Source organism: Dipteris shenzhenensis, chromosome 9 (assembly GCF_047967505.1).
Source record: "Dipteris shenzhenensis isolate YYH24624 ecotype China chromosome 9, Dip_SZ_1.0, whole genome shotgun sequence".
Lineage (NCBI taxonomy): Eukaryota > Viridiplantae > Streptophyta > Polypodiopsida > Gleicheniales > Dipteridaceae > Dipteris > Dipteris shenzhenensis.
The window spans coordinates 38,608,116-38,634,276 of record NC_141604.1 but is presented as its reverse complement, the minus strand read 5'-3'; the positions used below and the strand labels follow the sequence as shown (position 1 = coordinate 38,634,276).

The window sequence follows — 26,161 nt, the reverse complement described above, 5'->3', positions numbered from 1 at the left end:
AGAATGCACCAATAGATACACATAAAAAAGTACTTTTAGTTTGGTTATTGTTTGACCATGTTCATTTGTCCACCTAGCTTACTTTATGCTAATATTCCATGATTTTGTGCTAATATCCTTGTAAATGTGTCATTTACTGTGACTTGTCTTTCAGTATTTGTTACATCCTTTGTACTTTTGCACCTGAAGTGATAGCATGCTATTGTCACCTCTTGTCTAGAGATTGGACATCAGTTGCTCAATCCATAGGGCCCCATATGACTCTAAAATTGGTCGGAAATCCACCCTAGCCAGCTCAAAGTAACCCCAAGCTGGCCTGGTTGGAGACACTATGGGAACCATGCGGCCAAACCATGTCAGCTCTCAATCACCAGTCTCGGGGCTTCTTCCCCCACGCCAGTCATCTATGAGTTGTGTAGCTATTTACTTAAGTCTGACGGCTTGCAGGAGCACATCAACACTTGTTGCTCTTGTATTCAGCCTGCGTTGGGGCAGCTTCTATGCGATCTCCTTCTGTTCACCCCCTATTGTCTTCATTTTGTGAGCTATTTTGTGTGTACTAGTTCCTCTTTATGCATATGTGCATGGTGAATCTCTCCCACGCAGACATCTGAAATTTAAGCTTTAATAAAACAGTCGCAGTCCTATCTGAAAAGACCAACCAACAATTGCTGCCATGGGCACTTACATTGTCTATTATGTCATTTGCACTCCTGTCCTGAGTGTCGAAAGGTAGGTGCTTGTCACATATATATGCTTGGTCCACTTGTTGTTCATGGATTGTACACACAATGACATGAAGAGCCTCCAAGATGAAGAAGAAAACGAACAAAATGTACTCTTCACTTTTTTATTCAGCGTTGAATCTGGTCTTTGTTTTCTAGTGTGCCGTATGTTTGTCATCAAAAGGGAATCATATGTTGGAAAAGATGTTAAATTTGGCCATCTTTCAGGCAGCTTGAGGCAGGTTCAATGCACTGTGAAAGCCTAAAGGAGAACCTGCAATTGCATTGCTTCGAAGTCCTCATATCATTCATGATTAATATCATTGCTTAACAATTTCTATCGACAAATGAATGCAGCTGATATTTTGGCCTGCACAAAATACCCGGTCCATTGAGAATATGAGCAAAAGATTTTGGCCAGTAGTTTCATATTGAACTTCATCAGTCAACCATCTGACAAAATCCATAACAATTTACTTCTGATCACTCCCGCACAAGCTTTTCAACAATGCAACGGCAGTCCCCTCCACAACAAGAATCTTCTCGTCTTTTAACCAACAAGATGTTGAGAACTCAACCCTGTCACAAGGACAAGCCAATATGATGCAAATTAGCAGCTCTGAAAATTAGTTTCAAAAATGCAAGCTAATAGCATTTGTACTACATCACTTCTTCATAAAGGCTACAAAAAATAAAGGTGATTGTAAAATAGACTAGTATTACTGTCATACTTAACAATGGTCAAACTCACTGAATGGCAGAGCAGTGCGTTGATTAGCGTCTTGTATATGTTGAGTCCCTTCGCAACACTTGATTTGGGTGAGGATTAATTTACATTGTGAAGTTATGCTAAAATTCAAGCCTTTTGTGGACCTTAAATAGATGAGATTGAAATTTGAAAATCCTGCTGATCATTTTATGGGTGGCCATAGACTGCCTTGTCATTGTGTCTTTCTTATTTTGTTCTCATGTTCGCTTGCTTTGATTCCTTTGAGTCAAGATTTGCACGATTGAAGTACGCCTGGTGTGCTATTATATATTGTTAAATATCAATGCTCCACCCTCTAATATGTAAGGCTCTATGCCAGGACAGATTCTCAGACAACCAGGCTGATTCAAAGATCAGCCATAGGCAGAGGCATGCCACACATTCAGATGAGCTAGATCTATGCCTTAATCTAGAGCACCAGTGTTTGGTATCCTACCATGTGTCTTCACATTTAATGACAAGTTGCTTATGGCATGTGAGCTGCATGTCATCTGTTACTTGGCCTCAGGTTGGCTGAGTTCTCGGTCTGCCCCAGTTAGCCCTGGCTGACCCAAAAGTGCCAAATGTCTGGTCAACCAAGTGGTGAGGGAACTGACGCACTTCAACCCCAGGTCAGCCTCCTAGTTAACTCACGTAGAGGGCACTCCCCTCTAGTAGAAGCAGAGATTGCACCCTATGTGTTATGGACAAAGTAATAGGACATAAAGTCATTATTCTTTTTTATTGTGGCAGTTCGGTGGATTTGCTTAATGAACATGTGGTTGCAAAATTCCCCACAGAATGTCAGTAAAGGTGCTTTGCTTCACAATGCGTTCGGGCTCAACATCTTGTGCTGCTTCTCTGGTGTTGACTGGCTGCAATTATATTAAACATGTTAAGCAGCAAAGGATGTTGAGCCCTACGTCAATTGGATGGCAAAGAAGTGGACCTCAATTGTTACCGAGTTATGGTGTTCTTGGAGCACCTGGCTTGCAGACCACAGTGCAATAGTCAGTTGGTGAGACCATGCCATTACAGTGCAGGATAAAGTAAGGTCTCGGTGTGCTGCATATCCTGCAGCCTCCAGCCTGCTCCAGCCACTCGTATCCTTTCTGGTCCTGCTGCAGCAACTATGCATGCTGCCTGCATGGCAGAGGGTGGGTCTGCAGACCCTTTCTAAATACTTGCTGTATTGGACTGCTGTATGCTGTGGATTGAATAGTAGGCACTCGACTTGAAGGCCTTTTCTCTCTTTGGCTCATACCACCATATCTCATCTCTGGCTAACTTTGCATCCATCAAATCCTGCCACGTGTGATAAGATAGAGGTTGGTGTTAGGTCATCATAGACTGGCTACTCTCCTTGTGGGTAAGCTCAAGCACCGTCTGACTGGAGCAGAAGGCAGGTCAATCTGGACAGCCATATGACCACACAAGGGAGCATAATAGGTATAGCATGCATTGGACATAGTTGACAGACTGCTGGGAGCAGTCGGGTCAGTGCAGACAGTGTGCTGACGCACAACAATACCTCATAGATTAGACAGGAGCAGCAAGGGGGTCCTCAATCAGCATGTATACAGTACCTCACCATTGGCTGCAGTGCATAGCAGCAAGGATGTTTGGCAAAGCGGTATTTGAGACATTGAAGCTTCATAGGGGCACACAGGCTGACAGCTTTGGAGGTGCCAGAAGGAGGTAGAAACAGTTATGAAGTGCAAGGGATTTACATCTAGGCAATGCCCTGTCTGCTAGATGGTGGCACACTAAGCATACCTTTTGTGTGATTTTTTGTCCATCTTTGGAGCAATACATGTTTATGTTTGTACTCTACAGTGCATGGTTCAATATCCATGTCTGCATCTATGTCTATCTACATCTGTGTGCACAAAGAAAAAGAGAAGACTTGAATTGAGCACTGTGTGTTTCTTAGGCTACATTTCTGTACACATTCTCCCGGTGTGGGAATGTTGGCTACAGCAAGCAACCTCTGGCTCTGATTTCTAACATGGTATCATAGCCCTATGGAACCACAAGTACATGGAGCTTAGAAGTGAGAGCCTTTGGAAGGAGATCTCAGTTTGAGCTTGTAATAATCATCTCCTATGTCTGAGGGACAGGTACCTTTGCAAGAAGGAAGATGACCAATAATCATCTCCTATGTCTGAGGGACAGGTACCTTTGCAAAAAGGAAGATGACCAAGAGTCAAACAGGTGTGTCCTAGTGAGGGATTGCTTGTTGTTGTGTCAGTTGCATCTGTCTCGAGTTTATTCCAAGAACTTCAGTTCAGATGGCAGCACATCCGCCAATTCCAAATTTTGGAGAAGCAGACTACCCTACCTGGAAAAGCTGAGAAGCCACCTGGTGGCAAGTTGCCGAAGATAACGATGAGAGAGGATCTAAAAACAAAGTGGATGTGATAGGCTCAGTAACAAAACAAGATGACCAAGACAAGGTAGGAGTAGGAAGAGAAGGATGCTGAAGCGCTGTCAATTCTCATCGGAACAACAGTAGACGGAGTGATTCCGCACATTCAATTCGCGGTTACTTCGAAGGAAGCATGGGAAATCTTGAAGGACTTGTATGAAATGAATAATACGTCAAGGATCCTAAACCTTAAGAATCAATTATTCACCTTGAGCATGGAAGAGGGTGACTGTGCGGGACTACCTCACAAAATTGAGAGTATTGAGAGATCAACTCGGAGCAGTTGGGTCATGAGGTGGACCCAGTTTAGTTGACGATGCTCATGCTCAACATGTTGCCAAAGAGATTCAAGACATTTGTAATCGGCATAACATCAAGGGTGCTCACCTTTGAGGACCCAGAAGCCATGTTGGTATAGGAGGAAGCTAGGGCAAGAATCTATGATGAGGATGCAGCAAACATTGATGTCTAGCAACCAAGACTTCCGCTGTCGTCTGCTAGGAAGGTTTTCACCCCAAACGATTCCTTGTTTGGTGTATACACAACCACATCATATCTTCACCTGCGAGCTCCCTCCCTCCCCGTCGCTCCCCGTCTACCTCCCCCTCGCCGTCTGCGCGGCCCCTCCCCCTCCTTCCACTAGCTGCTGCCGCGCAGCCAGCCACCCCCTCTCCTCCACACTCCTTATTTCCGCCACGCTCCCCTCCCCCACTCCTCACAACCCCTCCGCTCGTCGCTCCCCACCCTCTCCGCTCCACGCCCCCACCCTCCCGCTCACCCGCTCCGCTCCACGCTCCCCACCCCCTTTCCGCTCCACTCTCCCCACCCACCCGCCTGCTCCACACTCCCCACCCCCTTCCGCTCCTCGCTTCCCCACCCACCCGCCTCACCCGCCCGCTCCTCGCCCCCACCCTCGCCGCTCAGCCCAACTCACTCCCTCTCCTCTCACCTCACCCGACGTCCTTTCCACTCACCTCACCCTACCCTCGCCTCACCTCACCTCGCCTCACCTCACCTCCCCTCACCTCACTTTTGTTTTTTTTTTTTTTCACCTCACCTCACTTCACCTCCCCTCCCTTTCCACTCACCTCACCCTACCCTCACCTCACCTCACCTCCCCTCACCTCACCTCACCTCACCTCACCTCACCTCACCTCACCTCACTTCACTTCACTTCACTTCACCTACCCTCTCCGCTCGCGCTTCGCTTCCCATTCCTCCCCCTTCATCTTCCTTTCCTTCCCCACCTTGGGAGTTCGCAGTTAGTCAAGCGATATGGCGGCTACGTGCCCGGAACCGGTGGCCCAGACAGACCCCCCCCCTCCATCAGCCTATCGCATCACTTTGACAGAGCACCAGGTCTCCTTGGTGAAGCAGGCCGCCACGGACTTCTCCCAGACATCAGTTTATGGGAGGGTCATTGGCTACTCCCCTTCACGAGCAGACATCAGGGACTGGTTGCAGTAGTCCACCCTCTACCTCGAGGACAGTCACATTGAGGAGGTTGCACTCATGGGACGTGGCATTTTCTGGCTTAAGCTCTCCTCAACACAGGCTGCGAGCGACATGGTCAGACGATCCCCTACCTCTGTGGGTGGGAAGATCATTCTCATGGTCCCTTGGTACAGGGGCTTCAGTGTAGCGGACTTCGACGCCCGCTTTCGTATTCCTCTACACCTAGTTACCCTTGTCTTCCCAGGTCTCGCAACCGAGCTTCGCCCGATCATCAAGGACCTAGGGGCGCACTTTGGTTGGCCTATGCACGACACCTACATTGATGCGGTGGCAGCCCAAGGGGTGCCACGTGTCAAAGTGGCAGTCCTTGATCCGCAGAGCATCCCCTCGGAGTTCGAGATAGAGACAGACACAGGTGTGGTGACACAGCGCATTCTAGTCACTGGTCGCCCAAACCAGTGTCTGAGATGCCACGGCTTCAGGCACCAGGCTCGCTCATGTCCTCGCTTCACGGATACAGAACCTCAGAAGACCCCCAGTCAGGCAGTTCAGGATACTCCGCTCCAATCAGCGACATCCCCTCCCGAAGGGGAAGGCTGGACGGAAGTCAAACGAAAACGGAAGGGCAACAAAGCAGGCTCCAAAAAACCTTCCCAACCACAGCAAGAGCCCCCTCAGATGATCCCTACCCATCAGCAGCCCGGTAAGGGGAAGGAGAAGGGTAAGGAGAAGGTCAGCCAGCCTCCCCCTCAGCCCTCATCCCGCCCTCCCCCCTCCTCCTCGATTCTCCGACCCCCACCCCCTCCAGGTTCCCCTCCCGCACCAGTGGCTTCTGCGCCTCTCTCTTCCTCGAGCAGATACAGAAGGAATCCCCCCCCCCTCCTCCACCTACACCACCTGCAGCCCCGAAGCCAGCACAGACCTCATCCTCGTCCATCCCTCCGGGCCCGACGACGGGGAGAGGCTCTTCCCCACAGGTGGCCAGCTCCCCTCCCTCCGGTTCAGACTCCTCATCTTCATCCCCAAGCCCAAGGGCTGCTCCTAGAGCTCTTCCATTGGAGTTCTACCGAGCAGGTCCTTGGGACTACTTGGATGCAGCAGGTATTGGCTCCTTTCCCGCATGCCTAGACATCAGCATCTTCTTCCTCCGCAAGGGGGCGGAGGGTAAGGTGTCCATTCTGGCTCCGCACGATGGTCCTAGCTATTCCTTCACTATCTCCAGTGAAGGGAGTGAGCAATGGACGAATGAAAATGTTTGGGAGACGATACGAGACCAGACCCAGGAGCAGGTGCAGGACTGGATTGGTAGCAGAGCAGCGGAGCTTCTTCAGCAGCAGTGGCGGGAGGGTGATGTTCGTCTGCGTTGGCGCCACAGTGCCAAACGTTTCCGACTCTTGGTCATTATTAGGCCACCGCTGGAGTGGGCCTACGCGGATGGGCTTCGTCCCTGGAGGACTTCAGAGGTTGCGGGTTTCTACGACATCTCCCTGGCAGAGGCGTCGAGCTGGTTAGAGAGAGCTTACCACCACGGGACGAAGGGCCTTTCCCCTCTGCTGAAGGTTTTAGAGGATGGGTCCGATGATCCGACATCCCCTTCGAAACCTTCACAGAAGCGCCTCCGCCTCCACACAGGACATCCCCCGACCACTTCGACCTCGACCGCAAGCAGACAGCTGTTTGTGGCCCACCTTCCCTCCTCATGAGTTTACGCATTATCTCTTGGAACGTTAACGGGTTCCACTCATCAGGCACCCGTGGCCCCAGGAAGATGGTGCTTAGACAGGAGCTCCAGCCAGCCTTGGTGGGAAAGGTAGATGTGCTCCTACTACAGGAACACAAGCTTTCGGCATCACAGACCAGTATTTGTGGGAAGGTCCTCACAGGACGCTCCCACACTTACTGGGAACCTTCGATTGGCGAGCAGGGGAGAAGCGGGGGTGTCTGCACCTCCATCGACGCTTCTCTAGTTCAGCATGTGTTTGGTTTTGGCACTTTGATCCCAGGACGTGCGCTTTGGGTGGGCCTGCATATTGAGAGATCCCGCATCGGTATCCTCAATATCTACGCACCGACTGATCTCAGACGTAGATCCGTTTTTTGGAGATCCTTGACAGACCTGTTGCCAGAGATGGAATCTTGGATTGTAGGAGGGGACTTCAACAACCTTGAGACCTTAGAGGATCAGCAGGGAAGGGGCCCAGAGTTCCTCAGTATAGCTCAGGCAGAGCAGGCAGATTGGGACTCCTTCCTCTTTGCAGTGGGAGGTCGGGACAGCTGGAGGGAGCCATCCTTTCGCAGATGGCCTGGGAGTCTGGACTTCTCTTGGGGCTACAGGAGGGAGGAAGGCAGACTCCTGGAGCGGCTGGACCGTTTTTATGTTAGTGATTGGGCGCTTGGCAGAGGAGGAGAGTCAGGAGTGGTTCCAGGGACGACACTTTCAGACCATGCCCCAGTCATCCTAGTCCTGGACTCGGCCTCTCAGTCCTCACCTCCACGCTCATGCCGGATCCCAGATTCCATCTACACCAGAGCAGCGGTTTACAGCAGGATAGTGGACCTTTGGGAGCAGGAGTGGGACCCCACCAGGGATTTGGCAGCACAGGTAGTTCAGGCGCTTGCTGAGTCTAGCCGCATTTGCCAGCAGGAGGCGATTCAGATCAGACAACGGTGTTGGGCACGGGAGAGGGGTCTCAGACGTGATCTCGCCTCGATTCAGAGGATGCAGCAGTCCTCTCCTGGCTCTGAGGAGCTCAGACAGCAGGAGGTTCGGGCCCGAGCCATGCTAGAGGAGATTACCCAGCGTCGATCAGAGTTTTCATTTCATGCTTCCAAGTCCTTCTGGGCTAGGGAAGGCGACAGGATGTGCAGCGAGTTCTTTAGGACTCATGGACAGAGGTCAGCAGGGGAGCAGCTCCGTTCCCTTAGGACGCAAGATGGTAGTGTCAGGACAGATCCAGATGAGGTCCGGGACTTGGCGACAGACTTTTACAGATCATTATTCCAGCAGTAGCCCCCAGACCCTCATGGCCGCATTTGCAGAGAGGAGGTGTGGAGGTCTATACCGAGACTCGTGCAGCCCAGCATGAGCGACACCCTTCTCGCTCCTTTCACTGTTGCGGAGTTGCAGGATGTGGTGAGTGCTATTAATGGGCAGAAATGCCCAGGTGAGGATGGCCTCTCTAGAGCTTTCTTCACCACCTTTTGGGAGCAGATCCACCGACCCTTGCTCGCAGCCTTCTAGCACATCTTCTCCAATGGGCAGATGCCAGAGAGCCTTGCGACAGGTCTGATTTGCCTCATCCCCAAAGGGGGGGACCGCCAGGAAATCCGACATTGGCGCCCAATCACCCTCCTTCCGACCGCCTACAAAATCCTCGCCAAGATGATCAGCAGTTGCATCCGCCCCCTGCTACACGACTTGATTCATGACACCCAAACTGGTTTTGTCCAAGATCGCAGCATCTTGGACAACATCTTCACTTTCTCAGAGGCGACGGAATGGGCCCAGCACAGTGGCCAGCACCTTGCCATACTCCTTCTCGACTTTGAGAAGGCGTACGACAGGGTAGACTGGTCCTTCTTGGAAGGTACACTCGCTCGGTTCGGTTTCCCGGACGAGTGGATCAGAGGTATTGCTAGCCTTTATAGATCGGCCTCCAGTCGAGTTATCAATAGCGGCAGGATGGGGGAGAGATTCACACTCGAGCGCTCGGTGCGACAGGGCTGTCCATTAGCGCCTTACCTTTTCCTTTTTTTTGCGGAGGCCATGACACACTTCCTTCGAGCTCGTACCACTGGTCTTCGCGGGATGCGTCTTCCTATTCGAGAGGATGCCGAGTTGTTGGACTCCGAGTATGCAGACGACACAACTCTATATGTGCAGGATGATGTCGAGTCACTAGAGCGAGTGAGACTATCCCTAGAGATTTTTTGCCTTGCGGCTGGGGCGAAAATCAACTGGCATAAGTCAGTTGGTTTTCTTACAGATCCGGGAGCCAGCTCACAGTGGGGTATTTTCTTGGGGTTTCGCTGGATCCCTAGAGGACAGACGACACGTTACCTGGGACTCCAGGTAGGCCTGGACATCACACCGGCTCAGCAGTTCTTGCCGGTCCTAGCCTCCATACGACGGAAGCTTGCTTTCAGGAGCACGGCTCGGCTTTCCTTGGCAGGCAGGGCCCTTGTGGTCAACCAGGTCCTTCTTGCCACTGCTTGGTATGTGGCCTCTTGTTGGTGTTTTTCGAGGTCTTGTATAGCCCAGCTGAGGAGATTGGTGCGGAACTTCCTATAGTCAGGTTCAGACGGTTCCGCACCACCAGAGCTAGGGTCGCTTGGCAGACGGTCATTCTTCCCCAGGCAGAGGGCGGCCTTGGCATTATAGATCCAGAGCTGCAAAGTCAGGCACTTCTTGGCAAGCTAGTCATTCGCGGTCTGACCCCAGGAGGACAGACGTGGAAGCTCTTGCTACAGCATGGTCTCAGTGGGTGTACTCCCCAGAGAGGGGGTGTTTGGCAGCCTTCCATTAGATGGATCTTCACTTCAGCTCCTTTGACTCAGCCCCGTTCCCCTTTCCTCCGTAGCCTCATCTCGGTATGGAGGAAGCTGCGACACAGCCTTTCTCAGGTTCCCCCTAGCTGCCGAGAGGAGACAGACAGACAGCCCTTGATCTGGAGCAGCCAGGTGACAAATGATACAGGTCGTCAGCTTGGAGAGAGATCCCATATCCCTTGGGCACTCTGGGCGCATGGGCCCGCACGCTCGTTCCGGGTTTGGAGAGACGTCTACAGTAGGATGAGCCCAGGCGAGCTGGCAGCAGCAGTAGGTACGGCACGTGGGATCCAGGCTCGGCGAGCGGAGATTGATGCTGCCATCCCTGCATGTTGGAGGATTCCCGTAGGCATCGGACAGCTTTTCTCAAGAGATGAGAGGTGGCTAGGACAGTTCACTCCACGAGGCATTCCTTTGGTGGTGGCAGGCCTCTTCTCGGATTCTTCGGTACATTTCTTCTCCATCACTGATGACAGTCGCCTACAGAGCAGAGAGGCCGTGATCGACCCCCAGCTTCCCTGGCAGCGCCTTCGCATTGTAGGGCTGCAAGGGAAGACTTGGCATATAGACCCCCTGATTATGCAGGACCAGGATTGGAGACTGTGGATATGGGAGGGCCGTTCCTTGTCAGAGGTGGAGTGGAACCCAGGGAGTGGCTTTGGCCACCGTCGGAGACCTCAGAGACCTCTACCCCCTTCTTTTCTTACAGTACACGCACGGGCCGGCGTGCTCTTAGGGCTCTCCAGCGTGGGCTAGCCACACAGGCACATAGGTGGTATGCCCAGGGGATATCCTTGGTCTTTCTTCGCACCTTCTGGAAGACTCTTTGGGCCAGTTGGCGTCCGAGGAAGATCTCCTACTTCCTTTGGATGGTGGCACACAAGGGGCTTCCAGTTGGTAGCTGGCTGAGAGAGATGGGGCAGGAGGGGCATTGTCAGATGTGTCTTCAGGAGGAGTCGTCCTTGAAGCATTGCCTTTGGAGCTGCTCACACGCGCAGACGGTTTGGAAGGGAATCATGGGGATCTTAGCTAGGGCTACACCCGAGCTAGGACCGATCACTTGGGGAGCCGTTTGTTGGTGCAGCACTGAGCCGAGACATCACTTGGCCTATGAGTTCTCTAGACAGGATCCCGTCTTTTTCATCACGCAGGCCACTTGGGCATACATGGACAGCTTCCCGTGGCATTTGACAGAGACAGATGCAGGAGCGACGCCTCGGCACCCAGTTTGGGAGATCATAGGGAGCATCACAGGCTGGCATATCTGGACTTCCACATGCGCGCAGACTGTAGGAGCTCAGACTTCTTCTACCACCCAGACCCTCGCAGATATCTGGAGCACGATCATTCACACGCTCAAGGGTCAGTGGGATCAGATTCAGGGAGAATCCCGGGCGGGGAAGGAAAAGAGACGACGTTTCCTTCGCGACTGGGACCACCGGGAGCTATTCTTCCAGCACTCCACTCAGAGTCTTCAGTGGCATTACGCCCCTCCACCGTGGCTGTTTGTCCACTCTCCGATGATTATGCCCTAGGAGGCTTGTATTTAGCTTTTTGACTTCTCGGGCTCAATCCGTTTTGTGATTACAGCCCGCTGGCCTTCAGGCCTTCTTGTACTCTCGCTTTCAAGTAATATAACTAGCACTACTTTTTGCGCAAAAAAGGAAGGTTTTCACCCTTTGATTTACTTGGCACCTGAGAAACACAACGCAAACACTTTGCCCATATCAAAGACACTATCTCTTCCTCATAATCTCTATTTCTACGTTGACACAGATCACGGGCGATGGCATTCAATTGTTCCACCCAGCCTGACTCTCGTGGATCACAGATATTCGAATTTTTTCGTTCCTTTTTTTTTCTCATGCTTATCCACGAGACCCTCATTTCCCTAGATAGTTCTCCTTGCCAAATGTCATCATTTTAGTCTCTCCACTTGGTGCACCTTTTTACCTCTCTCTTGGGCACATTTAAGACCACTTGCCCCTTGGCATTATTGCACATTTAGGTGCACCTAGGCCTTAGCACTCAGAACTACCTAGTCAATGCCATATCACCCTCACCTAGGACCTTGGCAGTTACTTCTCTTGACCATTTCAATTACGCACATTAACTATTACAAAAGTTGGTCTTCTAAGAGAAAATGCCCACCGATCTTTCCGAGGTCAGCTATCTCGGCTAGAGCATAACATTCCTTCCCTCTTCAAGCATCAGCGTCCTCGATGATAAAATCTGGGAACACTCTCCGTAACTGGTATACGGATTCCCAGGTAGCTTCCGATAGAGGCTGACCATGCCATGCAACCAATACCGTGGGTATCTTCCGATTTCGTATTTGCATTGTTCCTCGGTCCAGGATTCTTGTTGGCTTGCGCCTTGCAATATCCTCTATCTCCTGAAACAAAACCACACCTTCAATTAGTGAGTCACCTGTATGCAAAAATTTCTTTAAGCGCGAAACATGAAAAACCGGGTGCACCTTACACCCCTGTGGCAATTCTAATTTATAGGCTACACTGCCTATTCTCTTTAGAATTAACCACGGCCCACAGTATCGAGGTGATAACTTAGCACACTCCCCTGAAGTTAACGACTTCGAGTGCGAAGGAACTCTAAGAAAAACTTTTTCTCCTTCCTTAAATACTCTTATAGACCGGTTTTCATCCGCATACACCTTGGCTCTATCCATAGCCTGGCGGATATTAGCTCTCGCAAGTGCTAGCATTTCCCGCATCTGAACTACAAAGTTCGCGGCACTAGGCACTTTCTGAGGTACTCCAACTATAGTCGGGTTGGCTGGTCTATAACCATAGTTCAGTTCAAACGGACTGAACCCGGTAAAAGAATGTTTTCTATCATTGTAGGCAAACTCCAACAATGGCAACCACTTGTCCCATGTATGTTGCCTCAATGACACATATGCCCTCAGCATGTTCTCTAAAGTCTGGTTGACTCTCTCCGTTTGACCATCCGTCTCAGGATGATCCCCACTACTCATTCCCAACTCAGTCCTTAGTGTCTCAAATACCGCTGTCCAAAAATGACCGGTAAATCTGACATCTCTGTCTGACACTATGGATCTAGGCAATCCATGCAGACGAAATATATGTCTAATGAACAGATCCGCCACTTGCGGGGCACTAACAGACTCTCTAGTCGGAATGAAGTGAGCCATCTTGGTTAGACGATCAACCACCACAAGGATAGAATCATACCCTCCTTGTGTCGTAGGCAGCCCTACAATAAAGTCCATGGAAATGCTCTCCCACTTACTTAGTGGTATTTCCAAGGGCTGTAAAAGTCCGGGTGGCTTCACCCGCTCGGCCTTGCTTACCTGACACGAGAAACACCGTGTCACATATTCATGAATATGTTTTTTCATCTTTGGCCAAAAGAAATCTCGCTTTACGAGATCATACGTCTTCTCGACTCCTGGATGTCCCGCACACGGGCTATCATGGCATTGTCGAATGACTCTCTGCCTGAGATCATTCTGACTAGGTACTACAACCTTGCCATTTCTAACTAGCATACCATCCCTTATGGTATATCTTGCATAAGTTTGGCCTTTTCTGGATGCCAGGTCATCCTTTTCATTTTCCCCGGGTTTTAACACATGAGCCTTAGGCCATAAGCTCTGGACAAACTCGTCCACCTTTTGAGTTTCTCTGATCTCGATCATTAGAGCACTCTCTAATACCGTGAAACTCAGGTTGTGCATAATGCGAGACAACGCATCAGCAACCTTATTGTCTTTTCCTCTTCGGTACCGAATCGTTAGATTAAACTCCTGCATGAGCTCTGCCCACCTAGCTTGGCGGCCCCTCAAGTCAGGTTGTTTACAAAAATGTTTCAGAGTATCATGATCCACATCCACATAAAACTCTGAACCATACAAATAATGCCTCCATGTTTTCAAAGCATGGATAACAGCATACAACTCCAATTCATGAGTTGGCCAATTCCTTTGAGAGGGAGAAAGCTTCTTGCTTTCAAAGGCTACTGGCCTTCCCTCTTGAAGGAGAACTGCTCCTACCGCAATGCCACTTGCATCGGTTTCTAGGAACAACGGTTTCTGAGGATCAACTATTTTAAACACCGGTCCTGAGACCACAGCTTGTTTTATTGTGTTAAAACTTTCTTGTTGATTCTGTCCCCAAATAAAAGATACTTTATCCGAGGTCAAATCAGTCAATGGCGATACTATTCCGGAATATCCTTTGATATGCCTTCTATAAAACTGGACAAATCCCAAGAATGATCGCAACGCGGTCAGACTCTGAGGGATTGGCCAAGTTAGTATCGCAGCCACTTTCTTCGGATCCATTTCTACCCCCTGTGGAGTAATTATGAACCCTAAATATTCAAGCCTAACCATACATAGTATAGTTTTCTTCTTATTCACATAAAGACTCGCTTTCCTCAAAGTACTGAACACTATTCTTAAGTGTTCACGATGCTCAGTAACACTTTTACTGAATATCAAGATATCGTCAATAAAATATACTACGAACTTTCCGATATACGAACGTAGTAAATCGTTCATAAGCATGACGAAGGTCGCTGGAGCATTGGTAAGTCCGAAGGGCATTACCAAAAACTCATAATGACCAAACCTGCTTCTGAAAGCGGTTTTATGCACATCCTCGGCTCTAATCCGGATTTGATGGTAGCCGCACTTAAGATCTATCTTGCTGAAAATCACGGCTCCATGTAATGCATCTAGCAAATCATCAATCCGAGCCATCGGATACCTGTGCTTAACAGTGATATTATTCAATGCTCTGTAATCTATACAGAGGCAAAACGTATCATCCTTTTTCTTCTTTAATATCACTGGCGAAGCAAAAGGTGAGAAACTTGGTTGAATCTGCCCCAACTTGAGGTATTCTTCCAGTTGTCTACGCACCTCCGCCTCTTCAGTAAAACTCATTCTATAGGGAGGTCTATTTACAGGTTCTGCCCCCGGGATCAGTTCAATCTTATGCTGAACTTTCCGCTCTGGAGGTAACCCATAAGATAGTTCATCCCTAAAACATTCAGAGAACTCCTCTGTTATAAGATTAGCCAGCTTGGCCATCTCACCACTTTGCGTAACATCCGTGCTAGCCGAAGAATCATCAACTGGCTCTACCGATGCTGTGCAAAGGAATAAAAACTCTACTTGAGCTTTTCTGATTTACATCACGGAAACCAACGGTCCCTGAGGTATATCTTTTTCACCTCGCAAGACATAAAGCACATCATTCATCTTGAATTGATATACGTGCTTTTTCCAATCAATGGCTGGATTCTTCCTAGAATGCCACGCCATACCCAGGGCTATATCTGCATGAGCAAGCTTGGTCATTTCAAAATCAAGCTTCTCAGCATAGTCCTGAATCCGAAGCTCCAACTGGGTAACCCTTTGGTCCCATACTTCAGTTGAACTTCCATCTGCCATTCTGACTGTATATGCATAGTCAGATGGACTTGTCTTTAATTTCAGCCTCTTCACGAGCTTGGAGTTAATCACATTGTGAGTTGACGCTGAGTCAAACAACACAATGACATCATGACTAGCCACTTGCCCTTTCATTTTAATTAACTCCGTATCATTAAAGGCCGTATACCCCGTTGCTGCGGGCTTAGATAGGATGTTATCAGGTGCACTCGTCACTAACTTAGCAACAGATACACATAACAAACAAGGTACTAACCTCTGAGAAGGTCCCGCCAGTTGCATCTGCATATGTTCCGCATTGGGACTCTCCTGCATTTCCACGTCGCATTCAGATATTATCATATTAGCCGTGCGACGGTCTTTATTCAGTGGACAATCCTTCCACTAATGTCGCTGAAGGCAGCCGAAGCACAATCCTTCTTTTCTAGCTTTTTCTTTTTGTTCAGGGGTCAACGAGGACTTTGACCAAGCCCGGGCTGCCATTGGAGTTATTTTCCTTTTCACCCCAACGGTGGTACTTGTTTTTACTGGTCCCTCAACCGGCTTCACCTGCTTGGTTTGGCCACTTGGCTGCGAGACACTTGTCTTTGAAGTCCATTTCCTCTGAAATCCCCCTTTTTTCGGATACTCATACTGAGTCCCTGCCTGCACAAATCCACCAAATCTACCCCTAGCATCCTCATAGTTCAGGGCTACTGCAATAGATTCATCTAATGTAGTCACATATTTAGCCCGAACTTCCATTTTGATTTTGTCGTTCAGTCCATAGATATAGTCTTTTAACTGAACCGACATAGGGAGAGGGTCTGTTATTTTCATGACACATTCCCTGAATTTGTGGGTGTACTCTGCCACCGACAGACTCCTCTGACGAAGATTTCTATAAGCATCCCAAGCTCGGGACTCTTCATCAGGTGGAAGAAAGTGTTTCTTAAATTCAGCTTTAAACCCTTCCCAGGTGGTAGGAGCAACTTGATCCTTCTGTTGCTTTATCCACCATCTATCCGCTGCCTCAATAAACAGGTGTGTGGCCTCACGGATTTTCTTTAGATCGGATCTAATTTCACAAATGGCGAAGGCTTCTTCCGACTTGTGTAACCAAACCTCGATCACATCAGAGCTGCGCTCGGTCATCCGACCAGCGTACTTCTCCGGTCTATAATTAGCGATATTAGGCACTTTGACCCTTGCGCGCTCTAAGAAATGTATACTGGGCTCTGGCTCTGCTGGAGCTTTGCCCTTATCAATTCTAGACGGTCCAGCCGACAAGGCTTGTACCATCTCCCTAATCTCATTCTGACCAGCATTCACTTGAAGCTGCTGGTTCATAATCTGCTGTAAAGCATCTTCTAATATCGAAATCCTACCGATCAAAGTAGGTGATGCATGATGTGACATCTGTTGTGTAGACTGTACTCTAGACTCACTAGGATTCACCCTAGAATTCTGCCCTTCTGCCTCCATAGTTTCACAATGGAAAATGGTTTTTTTTTTTTTCCAGTCTTTTCTAAAACCCAACGGCGCTTTTCCCTATACTAGGGAATTTCCTGCAATCTGATCCCGACTAAAGCACACAGGCATAATCTGTCCCTGCTACAACATTAAAGCCTCATGCAGGCTGATTGCCATCAAGATCCGTCCATGAAAGCAAAGCATCGCCCGACTAATCGAGGAGAAAGGAAAAAAAACAAAACAAAAGTAATGAAGTTCGAAGAGAGCTCCCTGGTCGTTCGACTAGCGTTAACGAAAGAGGCGGCCAGATCCCGTGACCGTAACAAAATTTGCACGTGTCTCTGACTCCCCCGTCGATCCTCGTCCAACTGTGCTCCAGTCCCAATTGAGAAAACGTCGTCAATCGTTGACGACCTCCATCGAAGTAATCCAGCGCCCACGGATTTCGTAAGCCAATTGCGCGTCAGCGCGCTACGGGACCCCCAGGTCACCCCGCTAGCCTTTTACGTTGACAGTCCGAAACGCCATCGATCAGGCGTCGCCAACAGCTCCGTCACCGCCTCGTTTCGTCACGTAAGGTTAACTTCCCCACTGTCGTCGCTACCTTACGGGACCCCTAACTCCAGCCACGAACAGTCAACACTTCGTTGCGGAGCCTCGCTGCGATCAGTGCGTCGCCTACGCCAGTTGTCGTAGCAGAACACCAAACAAAAATGCCCGTCCACCTGGTCCCTTCACGCACAGCCTCCGTCACTTGTCCCTTGCTCTCTCAACAAGGCTCTGATACCAACTATCAAAGACACTATCTCTTCCTCATAATCTCTATTTCTACGTTGACACAGATCACGGGCGATGGCATTCAATTGTTCCACCCAGCCTGACTCTCGTGGATCACAAATATTCGAATTTTTTCGTTCCTTTTTTTTTCTCATGCTTATCCACGAGACCCTCATTTCCCTAGATAGTTCTCCTTGCCAAATGTCATCATTTTAGTCTCTCCACTTGGTGCACCTTTTTACCTCTCTCTTGGGCACATTTAAGACCACTTGCCCCTTGGCATTATTGCACATTTAGGTGCACCTAGGCCTTAGCACTTAGAACTACCTAGTCAATGCCATATCACCCTCACCTAGAACCTTGGCAGTTACTTCTCTTGACCATTTCAATTACGCACATTAACTATTACAAAAGTTGGTCATCTAAGAGAAAATGCCCACCGATCTTTCCGAGGTCATGCTATCTCGGCTAGAACATAACAGCCCAGAGCAAGAATATACATACTGTTGGATCCACCTGTTTGATTGTCTACTTTAAAAACAACTAGGTGCCTTCCGGAGGCATCCACAGCATCCATGTGTTCACAGTCCCTCTACTCTTCTGATTTTGCTATTGGAAGCCTTCCCAAGACACCTCCCTTGTGTAAGCGGTGTAAGCCTTGTTCTTTCAACAGCCATCTGAGCAACCATTGTTGTCCTCCACCTTCACAAAGGCCTCTTGTCCTCTAGCTCATCAGACCGTCTCTCAATGTCAGACATAAGGACAGTTACACCTATATCTGCACACCTAATTGTGGCAACACTCGGAGTCATGACCAAGAAATCTCTCCTATTGTCGTTACAACATTTGCTGCTGGTTTTGACTCCTTTGATTCTTGCTTGGGCTCCTGATGATCAGCCCTATTCTTTCTGTAGTCCCTTGCATAGTGTCCTACATGAAGCACTTCTTCGTTTCCATGCTTCCTCCACTAGAACAGTCCCCAACATCATCATTTTTTTAATCTTTCTTCTTGTTGGGCTTGCCATTGCCACGCTTGCTCTTTCTCGTGCCCTTGCTCTTGCCTTGTGCAACAGAGGCTGTCAAGGGCGAACCTGTTGAAGCCTTTACGGTGGAGACGGGGACATCTACAGATCGAGAGAGTATATTGTTGCTGGTGGGTTACTTAGTTGTGAGGTCATTTGGAGCCTATGGTCAAAGATTTCAGGAGAGACACGTTTGGCGATGGGAATCTACATAGATCACCCACAAGAATCTCATTGTTCAGGTGGTATACTGGTTGTGGATGGTGGGCATGATCTGTGTAACAAGATTGCTTGAGTATACCAGCATGTTCGCGATCGAGGATGGTGGTGCCATATTCTACTAGGATTGTACCTCTGTTCTGGGATGGCTTGCCTGAGTGGAGCTGGACCTGGTGGAGCATTTGCATCGGCGAGTGGGTGGTTTTTAGTTAAGTGTGCGTCGCGATTATTGTGGTCACAGACCCACTTGTGAGCCCCCAAATGAGGATGACATGGTGGACTCTACCAACAGCAAACTCTGGGTCTGAGAGAGGCCACGTGGGCAGGACTAAATATTGCCACATGGGCAGATCGGAGAGTACAGGCAATCTGCCATGTAGACAGCATGCATAAGTGCTGTAGTAGGACCTGCAGAGTATACCAGGCTGGTACAGAACTGGTATGGCTGCACGGAAAACAATACAAGACCGTTCATGCGCCTATACCTAGTCGACAGCAGCGTATGCAGGCAGCTGGAGCAAGCTGGAGGCTGCAGGATATGTAACAGATGACTAGAGCAGAAGGTGGGTCAATTTGGGACTGCCATATGGCCATGTGAGAGTGCTCTCAACGGAAGCAAGAACGGAAGAAGGAGAAAGAGAGAAACAGAGAGCCACACAAGTTTTGGTGGGTGCAAGACCACCCTAATCTTCTTTTTCATTCATTTATATATGTGTTTGAGTATTGTACATAACCGGGGTAAAGGCACAGTGACCTTTAACCCCCACAACCTCCCACTTAAAGGACAATGTGCCTTTAAGGGAGAACAACCAGTGAGCATACTATCCAATGCCCATCAATACACGACAATACTCAAACCGCTGACTAGGTAGACTCTTCGTCAGCATATCTGCAGGGTTATCATCTGTATGAACCTTGACAAGCTCTATGCGCTTGTCCTCAAGTACCTCCCTGATGAAATGGTACCTGACCTCAATGTGTTTGGTCTTTGCATGAAAGACCGGATTCCGTGGAATCACTATGCAATGTCGGTACACCTGTATGAATCCCCAAATCTCCCACTAGCCGATCAAGCCATATAGCCTCCTTGCAACCCTCTGTGGCTGCAACATACTCAGCCTCTGTGGTAGACAAAGCAACGCACTTCTGTGCGCGAGACATCCACGACACTGCACCACCTGCAAAGGTGAACACATAACTAGAAGTGGATCTCCTACTATCCACATGCCCTGCATAGTCTGAATCTGTGTACCCAAGTACACGTATGTCTCCTCTACCAAAGCAGATGCATATCTCCTTGGTACCCTTCATGTATCTCATGATGCACTTAACTGCCTCCCAATGCCTCTTTCCTGGATTAGCCATATACCGGCTAACAACTCCCACTGCAAATGCAATGTCTGGTCTAGTAGCTATCATAGCATACATAAGACTCCCAACTGCTGATGCATAAGGAACCTTGGCCATCATGGCCCTCTCCTCATCTGATTTGGAACTATCTGTGTGACTCAGTTTCACATATGGAGGCAATGGAGTACTCACTGCCTTCCCCCCCTCCATATTGAAACGCTGCAATACTTTTGTAACATACTCTTTTTGTGAAAGCCAAAGGAGTTTCCTACTCCGATCACGCGTGATGCGCATACCAAGAATATGACCTGCAAGTCCCAAATTCTTCATATCAAAGGCCTCATGCAACTTGGCCTTTAATGCATCTAGCTCATAAGTATTCTTGCTAGCCAATAGCATATCATCCACATATAGTGCTAGGATTATCAGGCTATTATCCTTAGCCCTTTTAGTATAGAGGCAGTGATTAATTTCACTCCTTCTAAAACCCTGGAACCGAATGAAAGCATCAAACTTCTGATACCATTCTCTAGGCGCTTGCTTAAGACCATAGAGACTCTTCTTCAGCTTGCAAACTAAATGCTCTTTGCTCTTTTCTTCAAAGCCTTCCGGCTGCACCATGTAAATTTCCTCATGCAAATCCCCATGCAAGAAAGATGTCTTGACATCCATCTGCATAAGCTCCATATCCTCTAATGCCACTAGTCCAAGCATGCATCTAAGTGTGGTCATCTTCACAACCGGAGAGAATATCTCATCAAAGTCCACACCCTTCTCTTGCTTGAACCCTTTAGCGACCAAACGGGCCTTGTACCTAGGCACATCGTCACCTGTGACCTTCATTTGGTAGACCCATTTACATGGCAATGCTTTCTTTCCATGTGGCAAAGAAACCAAGTCCCAAGTCTTATTCTTCATAAGTGAACTCATCTCTGATTGCATAGCATACTCCCACTTGCATTGATCCTCGCGCATCATAGCCTCTCTGTACCAAGAAGGCTCCCCGCAATCAGTAAGCATCACATAGTCTACCCCTGGAACAAACCTATCAGGCGGTCTAGACACTCTAGATGATCTTCTCAAGGGCATTTCAGCTTGCTGTCCCACCTACATATCAGCCACATTTGGCTCATCATTTCCACCAATAGATAATCCATCATTTACCCTTGATTGTATACATGTGGGAGTACTTGGTGGTACCATTTCTTGCACATTTGGTGCATGGACAGCTTGCTGTCTATCAACATATGCAGGTGGATTCACATCCTGAAAAGTGATTCTCCTCATTTCCACATCCCTCATGGGTGTCTTATGCATCTTCTTCTCATTGAAGACTACATCATGGCTGCGTATGATCTTCTTTGCTTCTGGATCCCAGAGACGATAGCCCATCTCTCCACTTTCACCATAACCCAGAAAGATGCATTTCCTAGACTTAGGATCTAGCTTCTTTCGAAGCTCTTTTGGCACATGTGCATATGCCTCACACCCAAATATACGCAAATGAGAGTAAGAGGGCTTCTTGCCACTCCATGCCTCTTCAGGAATACCGCCATCCAAACTCTTACTAGGTGATCTATTGATCACATGCACTGCAGTCTTCATTGCCTCAGCCCAAAAACCACCAGAAAGACTTGCATTGGAAAGCATGCATTGCAACCTTTCTTGAATGGTACGGTTCATCTTTTCTGCAACTGAATTTTGCTCTGGAGTACGAGGGGATGTGAGCTCCCTCTTAATCCCACGTGTATCATAGAAATGCTGAAAGTCATGAGAGAGATACTCTCCACCATTGTCAGTCCGTAGGCATTTAAGCGTTCTACCTGACTGATTCTCAACCAAGGCCAGCCATTTCTGAAATACCTGGAACACATCACTCTTCCGAGCTATAGCATAAGCCCACACTTTCCTGGTTGCATCATCAATGAATGTCACATAGTATTCAGCCCCGCCTAATGACCGTGTAGGCATGGGACCACATACGTTTGAATGCACTAATCAAGCTTTTCAAACTCTTTCTTTCCCCTTCTTTTATGGGCTGATTTAGTCTGCTTCCCATAGAGACATTGCTCACAACATTCAAAATCAGAGAAACTCTGCTGGTTTTCACACCACTTTTGGCTTTCAGAGTTGGAAAATTCAGAAGGGCATATATTTGGGTGACTCTCAACGGAGGGCTGATTTAGTCTGCTTCCCATAGAGACAGTGCTCACAAAATTCAAAATCAGAGAAACTCTGCTGGTTTTCACACCACTTTTGGCTTTCAGAGTTGGAAAATTCAGAAGGGCGTATATTTGGGTGACTCTCAACGGAAGCAAGAACAGAAGAAGGAGAGAGAGAGAAACAGAGAGCCACACAAGTTTTGGTGGGTGCAGGACCACCCTAATCTTCTTTTTCATTCATTTATATATGTGTTTGAGTATTGTACATAACCGGGGTAAAGGCACAGTGACCTTTAACCCCCACACCATGCAGGGTGGTACAACAGGTGCAACATGCATTGAACAAGTCAGCAAACTGTAGACGGTGTGAAGACTGACAAGCACTTGTCACATGGCAATCTTGGAGGTGAAAAGCCTGCTGCAGGTTGGTTATCACAGACTGAGTCAGCCCAGTTTGTGGCCTGCTAGCTAGGTTTACCCTGTATGGGTCAGCCAGTTCAGAGGGAATAAGGGCCCCATTGGGGACCTTGCAATGCTATTCAAGTGCCTCAGTATTGGCTGCACCTTGGAACAGCAAGGAGGCCCGGGATCCATAGAGTGTCTGCAAACAGGAGCAACAAGGAGGTCCAAGATCTGCATAGCAGCAAGGAGCCTGGCAAAGCCCACTGAAGCTCCATAGCGGCATGCAGGCACACAAAGTTTTGGAGGTGCCAAAAAGAGGTAGAAGACAGTTCTGAGGTGTCAAGGGCCCATGCTAGATGGTCCCATACTGAGCACAGCTTTTGTGTGATGTTTTGAGCAATAAACGTTTACTGTTTCTCCTCTAGTGTGCATGAAATAATATCTATGCCTGCATCTATCTCTGTCTCTATGTGCACAAAGAAAAAGAGTGAGATTTGAATTTAGCACTGTGTGTTCCTGAGCTACGTTTCTATACACATTCTTTTGCTGCGGGAGTGTTAGCTACAGCAAGCAAGCTCCGCCTCTGTTTTCTAATATGTGTAGGATCAGTTCCAGCCTTGAGGCATAGCCAGATTCTGCCATGAACAGCAAACCCTAGCCTCTAAAGTCAACAGTTCCAGCCTCTCCATTGAGGATCCAGATGTTGTATCCAGAAGCAGACTGACATCTTGGTGGGATCACAGGTCAGACAGATCTAGAGCCAGCCCAGCCTATAGAAGGCAACCAAAGCCTCCATTTAAAGGCATCATTCCAATGCAGCATTTCCGCCCCATCCTCAGCAGCAAGCAAGCCTTTCCCAAGAGCCCCTATAGACACTTCAGCATCTCCATATACAGTGCATGTGTGGGATTTGTTCCCAGCCTTCAGCCATAGCCAGATTCGGCCATGACCAGCAAAGCCTATCCTCTACACTCAGCAGTTCCCAGGCCCAATCATTTGAGAGAAGCCAACAGTTATATCAGCCATACTTATCCTAGAATAGCTGTAGTCTAACTCTGGCTTGTTACCAACACCCCGTTAAACAATACCCGTACACCTAGATTAAAATGGACCTTGATTAAAATGGACCTTAGATACGTCTAGTCCTAACCTAGAGCCCTACTTGTACGAGGTTAGACCAACAGTCCTTAGCTTCAAGGGTTAATTACCCTGGTTAGTACGTGTTACACATAGATTCTCAGCATCAAAACCAATGCTAGCTGAATGAAGCAACTGCCACGGCAGGGCAGGGAGGGGAGGGAGAGAGCGGCACGAAACGTGCTCTTGATAGCCTTCAGAGCATGCAAAAGCGCTTCCCTGCTGTAGGCGGGGGAAGCGCTATGCTTAGTGGGACCCTCTCCCTCCGGTCTCGGCTCCCTCCGGGACCGTTTAACTTACCCTAGGGAACCCAAGACACTTATGGGGGTTTTCTCTTTTTTCCCAATAGAAACAAAGGCAAGCTAAGGCAAAACGCGCTGAGGTCTGAGTGATACACGTTGATAGGACAGGTAAAGCAACAAGAAACTGCCTTTATAGCTGCATATACATGTCAAAGTTTCATATATTTCTTGGGTACAGAGCACACAGAACCTCTGAAAGTGCCCTAGTTAAAAAAACCACCCCTTCCTCACAACTTGCTCCCACAAGTCTGCACAGACTTCACAACAAACAACTGCTCCTCAACACATGAAACCTTTGGCATAAACCGGCAACAACCTGCAAGCCAGCAAGCTGCAAAAAACAACGGAAAACTCTTGGCACCACCAAGACGCTCCTCACTACAACAATTGGAAACCTGTGCCAACCTCGCAAAAAAACCACCCCTTCCTCACAACTTGCTCCCACAAGTCTGCACAGACTTCACAACAAGCAACTGCTCCTCAACACATGAAACCTTTGGCATAAACCGGCAACAACCTGCAAGCCAGAAACCTGCAAAAAACAACGGAAAACTCTTGGCACCACCAAGACACTCCTCACTACAACAACTGGAAACCTGTGCCAACCTCGCACAAAATCTCAACACCACCTGCCAGTCCTTGCAGAAGTGATAACTTTTGCTACAGAACTTGGATTGACACACTCTAAAAACCAAAATTGTAGCCCTTGAACTACTCTACAACTTTCTTTCAAATAATAGGTCGAAATTCGGTGCGTAAGTCCATATATGGTCGCTGCATCCCTCGCAAGTCTTTGAAACTACATGTATAAGCTGCCTTGGCTCTCTCGGCTCTCTTGTGCAACCTAGCTCTCAAAACCAGCCCCCCCAGGACCTCTCAATCAGTTGCCTCTTACAAAAAACGAACTCTCTTGGCTTTCGAGTGCCAAACTACTCTAAAAGCAGCCTCTACATGCAAAAAACGACCTACATCTCTATTTTTAGCTGGAGGGCACGCATGCAGACTCTACACCTCCAGTTTTGCAAAAGTATGCTTCAACTCTCTAAAGCATCCTTTCATAGCATCTGTCCAAACAATCCGTCTATACTTTGAAATGCTTGGAATTCCTCTCTCTCCTCCCTTTCAAAAGATTAGATAGTGCAACGTGTGCATATTCATAGATGAAAGTTCAAAAATTTTGACAATTGGCCTAATTATGCAAGTCAACTTGTTGGCCGGTTTGCTATCGATCGGCCGTTTCAAAAGGGGGCGAGGGCTGTCAGCCCTACATATTTACGTAACTTTCAAGCATCATCCCTACGCCAGACTGTGTGTCCTTGAATGTCGGTGCTGCACTAGCCCTCCTCCAAAATCGTTCATCGGTGATTGGAGTGGTGTAGTTGAATATGGCAATGGATGAAGAAGCAAATGTCAAGGGTAACCCTAGCGTGTCCAAACACCACCACATGGAGATGTCCCTACCCATTATGGCCGAGGGATTTGAACTCATAATGTCATAGTTGTGAGCCCAAAGCCTAACAACAGCACTACAACTTTGGGACAAGAGCCTTACTTTTATAGGGCATTCCTGCCATAAACCTAAACGAACAAGTTCATCCAACCAACTGACTAGATTTGAAACAGATCCAACCTACCATACTAAGCAGACTTGGTAAACCGTCTTGGTCAATGCCATGACCTGACCATCTAATTGACCCTACCTGTCAGTTTTGCTAACTGAACAGTTCCGTCCTGCACGCCTTCAAGGCGCCTCCATCTGCAACAAATCTATTCAAGATCTATTGCTCTTATTGGTTGCAATCCGCAACCCTAATGTGTTGGCAGTCATATCTGCTTGAGGATTGCATTAGTTTCTCATCATCCCTGCCTAACCTACTCCCTTTGTCCTCCTCATTTGGGGACTATCTCTAACATATGTTTCGGTAATTGTTCTCCTCCTCAAGGAGACTTTGTATATTCATGGCCATTATCTAAATGGAAATTTACTTACC

General features: G+C 48.4%; 1 protein-coding gene across 5 annotated transcripts in view; it reads right to left on the bottom strand.

The window, feature by feature from the left end:
- Nucleotides 1–238: 238 nt before the first annotated feature.
- Nucleotides 239–26,161, bottom strand: part of LOC147898608 (3-hydroxyacyl-[acyl-carrier-protein] dehydratase FERN, mitochondrial-like) — a 67,265-nt gene continuing 41,342 nt past the window's right edge. For 2 of the 5 annotated variants that reach the window (XM_087379371.1, XM_087379369.1), the window contains exon 4: nucleotides 239–1,304. In XM_087379371.1, coding sequence (XP_087235497.1) covers nucleotides 1,199–1,304 — 106 coding nt within the window. In that variant the 3' untranslated portion in view covers nucleotides 239–1,198. The remainder of the gene's footprint in view (nucleotides 1,305–26,161) is intronic. The other 3 variants (XR_015541552.1, XR_015541553.1, XR_015541554.1) reach the window with 3 other exon arrangements.